The 5,705-nt window shown below is 30.6% G+C and overlaps 2 protein-coding genes across 5 annotated transcripts in view; both read left to right on the top strand.

Moving 5' to 3' along the window:
• LOC100160785 overlaps positions 1 to 3,082 on the top strand; it is a 29,268-nt gene extending 26,186 nt beyond the window's left edge. The window contains exons 7-8 of one of the 2 annotated variants that reach the window (XM_029489474.1): positions 25 to 197; positions 2,893 to 3,082. In XM_029489474.1, coding sequence (XP_029345334.1) covers positions 25 to 197; positions 2,893 to 3,003 — 284 coding nt within the window. In that variant the 3' untranslated portion in view covers positions 3,004 to 3,082. The remainder of the gene's footprint in view (positions 1 to 24; positions 198 to 2,892) is intronic. The other variant, XM_029489473.1, reaches the window with a different exon arrangement.
• The window catches only part of LOC100572974, a 57,267-nt gene that overhangs the window by 40,617 nt on the left and 10,945 nt on the right, over positions 1 to 5,705 (top strand). The window lies entirely within an intron of this gene.

A 5,705-nucleotide genomic window follows, 5' to 3' on the forward strand; every position in this document is an offset into this window, starting at 1 on the left:
TGAATTTAAAAACGACCGAAATTGGTAGCACCACAATAGCTCTCCAGTGGGATGTTCCATGGATATTCAACGGTGTATTGACAATGTTCATTATAAACGTGGAAGAAATTTCATCAAATAACATGGAAACGTGTTGTGTTAATATTCTGCCAACAGAAATTCCGATTAATGAAGAACTACCTACGTATAACCATACGGTAATGTATTTTACACAAAGATTATATATTTTACAGTAGTAAGATCAAGTATAATTATTTTATTGAAATTTGCACATTTATGCGAGTTAAAAATAATATTAATTTGTTATTAATTTGTCTTATCATAATATTTTTAGGGTCCCGGTGCCAGTTTTTGAAATTTTCTGTAATTCTATAAAATTTAAAAATTAAATTAGATGCCACCCCAATTATAATACTTTTCCACTAATCTACTACCCGTTACGTATTTAGGAGGGGGGAGGGGGTAATAGGGTGTATTTTATAGAAAAAAATTATTTCACGGGAATAACTCTCGGGCTTTGTAGAATTGTTGGATTTTGATGACAATTTTTTTATCTGAAAGAAGAAGACTTCTTACAGCCCGCATCGATCTCTGTTTTTCAATATTTTATTTTATTTTTTATTATTTATACACTGCTTCTGAAATAATAATATGATATATACTAGCTATGGTGATGTAACTCGCTGAGATTGTCTGCCAACTTCAGGACTTCGACTAATGTAATTTAAATTAAACAAGTCGCTCCTGTACCACGTTCAATTTCGGTTAAAACTAGAAAATTTAAGGAAGCGATAAAGAATGTAATTTGGTGATAAGGGTTGTGGTTGGCTGATGTGGTTTGATTATTAAATAGAATAATATAATGTTTTAAAACGTTTCATTAACCATGTCATCTTTTTAAAGAAAATATCTTTTTTAGAAATTAGGTAGGTACGTGTATATAACTATGTGTAAGAGGTACGTAATATTAAACAATTTATTAACTTGTTTTAATTTTATTAATATAATTAATATTTAGAAGTATAATCTAAATACTTAAAAATCATAATAATTATTATTATTCATCCATCTTGAATTCTAAAAACTCCAAAAACACACATTTTTATTAAACCCCCTTCTATGATATGTATAGGCAATAGAATATACAGTATCTCGGTTACATACTTTATCATAATTATTGATACCTATATAAGTGGTAAACACAAATTATGATAACATATAAAGATTTGTGATGAGGCTCAACGCTTTACCGGTCTCTTTTTCCTGGCGAGAGAGTTTGGGAGACGAGTTTGAGTACATTGAAATCTCACATGGTCCATGAAAATCGGTAATTTACCGTGCTTTTATATAGGTAAAATGTATTAAGTCAAAACCATGTTTGAGTGTTCGGAAAGTCAGTCCCCTTAACTAAAAATTGATTAACGTGCAACTTAATCACCAAAGTAGAATGTGTAAAGATAAAAATGTATAATTAGTATTACCGGTATGGCCAGTATGCACAGTTAAGAAGTTCAGGTCATTGCAGACACAACGATGGACGACAAAATGTGAATAAAGTATTTTGCAAATAGCCATAAAAGTATATGTAGCCTGGTACTACACAGCGTAGTCTCTGGCTCGCTCGGATACGGTCCAGTCGCTCGGATGCGGTGCTTTTACGATCTTGAATAACGTAAATATGAAAGCCCGTGTCCGAGTGTCTATCAAATCAGTCATCGGCGGTGTAGGACGATACCAGTAAAATAAACCCGAACGTGGTTGTTATGGTTTAAAAAAGTGGAAAAATGTTTAAAACAGAAAATTCGTGTTTGAGTAACGCTTTGCGTATCTTGTGCACTCGCTGAGACTGAATGGTGATGGTCGATGTAGACTCGTCGGTCATTGTTCCATACGCAGTCCAAAATTCGAGAGCATGATCTGTCGATGATAGACACGTCAATTTAAATTTTTCCGGTACCTTTAGGTTCATCGAAGTAGAATGTTTGCATTAAATCACGATTGTCGTTGACGGTCACCATTATGCTGTCGTACACCGTACCTATATATATATATATACAGATTTGGTAGGTGGACTACAATTCTACAATACCAAATTGTATGTAGTTATACTTATGGTACCTACTTCTATTTTTAGGATATATGTTTGGGTGTTTGGTATAAGTGGACTGTATAAATGTTCTCTATAGGTTTTAACGAAATAAAATAACTACCAGTACTTAAGTTTGCCGTGATATGAATCTACGAACTACTATTAACAAATCAGTAACGTAAATGGTATGGGGGCACAAAAATAGTGCTGGCCAGCAAGTGGAAATAATAATAAATATCTAACACAAAATTGATGCTAAAACTAATAAGACAAAACAAACATAGGAAAATATATATATGTATAAAAACAATTGGTGTATAAAAACCGTGGTGGCGCCTGCTGGTTTTGGACGCTGAACGGGGTTGTTGAACAAGACGGTGAAGTGTTCCAGGGGGTTACAGGGGGTTCCAGGGGTGACGGTGTCGGTAACGCACTACACAAAAATCTAGTACTCGGTGCCACGGTAAAAAAACGGATCTACTATTAGGTCGGTATTCGGTATATTCGGTATTCGATCGCGGTAGTGTTTGTGATCGCGGACTTGGTCGCGTCCGTCGTTCGCGGCACACACTACGCGGTACAGAGAGTTGCGAGCGAGAGATGTTTTACGGCGACTATCGGAACTCGGAAGCACTATCAAACCGTGATTACAGTTAGTGACGACGTCGTCGTCTAAACAATATATATATATATATATGCATCGTAGGTATTTAAAAAAAAATAGATATGTACAACTTTGTTCTTTGTAGTTTTCATTGCCTAAATTAACACCTGAGTAAATAATTTATTTAATTATTTTACAGATAACTGGCCTGCAACCCGGATCAACATATTCAATTGGAGTTTTATCCGCATCCAAATCATTATGGTACAGTTCACCGTCTAGACTGTCCGTCACAATTCCAACTATTTAAAAAATAATTTTAGTTTTCTCTGACATACTAATGAATTTACAATATATTTTTCGTCATTTATACAAAATTAATAATGTAGTATAATATTATAGTACTTACATATTATTATTTATCAATGAAATTAACTAATTAATAATAAAATATACATTTTTATTACATCATTTCACGAGTACATACCAAAAAAATAATTATCCGCATATTAATAAAACAACTATCACCCAGACAGTTATTTAGTAACATTGATATTATTATAATAACATTATAACAGGATTTTATATTTATAATATTTATAATATAATGCTATTGTATTATAAATAAAGAGTTATATTACGAATATTATACACAGAATTATTTCTCAATGTTACAGCTTTGTTGAGTGTACAACATTACTCTGATAATGATCTTAAATATTTTATCAATATTAAAAAAAGCACCTTAAAATAATATTATTTTCATAACATTTTTTGCATATTATTCTTTATATATTTTCTAACAGTTATGAATTATTTACGTAAGAACATTTTTGAAATGTTATCTGGTTAAGAACTTTTTAATATATAATTTAAAATATAATATGTATAATATACTATAGCTGGACACAGCAATGCGTTGATATCGCTAGATTTTTGTGATTATGTGAGCTGTATACTATCAGGTATTGCTACCGCTGCGGGAGATCACTGATTATCAAAAAAATGCAAACAAATTGGTCCACCGAGACTGTGGTTTGAACTCAATATACTGTTTCCTCTGGTTGGATCACTTATTTACCTTTTTCAAGACAAAATGTAACTCACCTTCTTTCCCAAAGTCTAATTTACCTCTGTACCAAATTTCATAGTAATTGGATGAACGGTTTAGGAATGCATAAAAGACATATACAAACATTTTTTTCTTTTGTATATAAAAATAATATAGTGATAACCCCTCTTATATTTTTCCCGATTCAATCCCTAATAGGTAGTATTTGTTTTCTTTGAATAAATAACTTTTCAATAGTGTATATTACATATCAAATTAAGATACAAAATATACCTTTACATTTTGGTATCTACCAATAATTATAATCATTCGTTACGTTAAGGTGTACAAAACGTTACAGTAAACGAAACATTTCTATATGTATAGTTGAGATTATTAAAGTGTTTATCTAGTACTCGTAGCCGTCAATTATAGGTATTAATTTATATATACCTACGGCGAATGTCGTCACTCGGCAATAAAATAATGTACGAAATTCGACTGTTTTTCAGTAGTTTATTTATTGTGTACCACAATATAATATTTTTGAATAGCAGTATAGCAAGTATTTTTTATATTTTGAGAGAAAAATACCGGGGCGTATCCATATAATTGACAGTGTTTACTGTTTACACTTTACACATACGCACGCATATTTAGAGTATTTATAATGTCGTAGGTATTGCACAATTGCAATATTGGCTATTGCTAAATACTTTTTAGTTTAATCTAAATTCTTTAAAATTAAAATAATTATTATTTATCATCAATCTTAAATTCTAAAAAATGAAAACCAAACATGTTTATTAAAATTCCTTGTAAGATATGTATAGAGGTAATCGAATATGCAGTATTTCCGTTACCTACTTTATCATATATTGATTATCGATAACTATATAAATGGTAAACACGATACTAGATTATACTATTATAGTATTATATTTTGCATTATTTTAATATAACTACTTGTTTACCAAATACGCAATGATATAGCTGTTATAGGATTGTACTTGTACCAAATTTAAGTCAATAGTCTATTATATTTAAGTTTGACCGCTTTCACGCATAGACACATACAATTTATGTTTCGAAAACATATTAGTTATTAAAGTGCATATAGGTACGCCATACAGACTACAGATAATACACAATGAGCGCCGGAACGTTCAAACTTTGGTGCTCTGTGATTGGTGGCACTCGCTGATAGTTGCGAACCGACGTAACTCGTACGTTTGTTGTGGACGGTCGCCACCGTGTATACAGATGATTACAGAAACATAGTCCTTTTTTATAATGTTAGAATTAATTAATGTTATTATAACACTAATATTAAACCATTCACTACGTATAGACCGTGTGGTTTCTCGGCGGTCGTAGTCCGTATCTTGGTGTGTGTGTGTGTGTGTGTGTGTGTGTGTGCGTGTGTGTGTGTGTGTGTGTGTGTGTGGTTTATTGTAATTACTAATTTCGTCTAAATTTGAATTTAAAATAATTATAAAAAAAATTTGTTAATACAATAGTGACATTATAAATAATGAAATATTATTAGACACGTATACTAGGTAATAGGCACTGCTATAATACCTACATTTGACAAGATGTAAAATGATAAAAATAACAAGGCTGGGCAACTTAATGATATTTTTTTAACTCGTTATAAGTTAAGTTGAGTAATATTTTTTTCAATAAAGTTGAAAGTTAAGTTAATTGACATATTTAAAACATAAATTTATTAAGTTAAAATTAAGTTAACAAATAATGTTAACCTAACTTAACTTTAATTAATAAGACGTATTAATCATTTGAATACTAATATACCTATGCATAAAGATACATATCATTTTTATATAGAAATCGTTTCACACTGGATATATTTAAATTTAAATTTAAGCTTGTATTGTAACATTTATAATTTTAAAAAAAAATTGTTCAATCATTTAAAAATTATAAAAAAACTACTA

Source organism: Acyrthosiphon pisum, chromosome A2, assembly GCF_005508785.2.
Source record: "Acyrthosiphon pisum isolate AL4f chromosome A2, pea_aphid_22Mar2018_4r6ur, whole genome shotgun sequence".
In the NCBI taxonomy this organism is placed as follows: Eukaryota; Metazoa; Arthropoda; class Insecta; order Hemiptera; family Aphididae; genus Acyrthosiphon; species Acyrthosiphon pisum.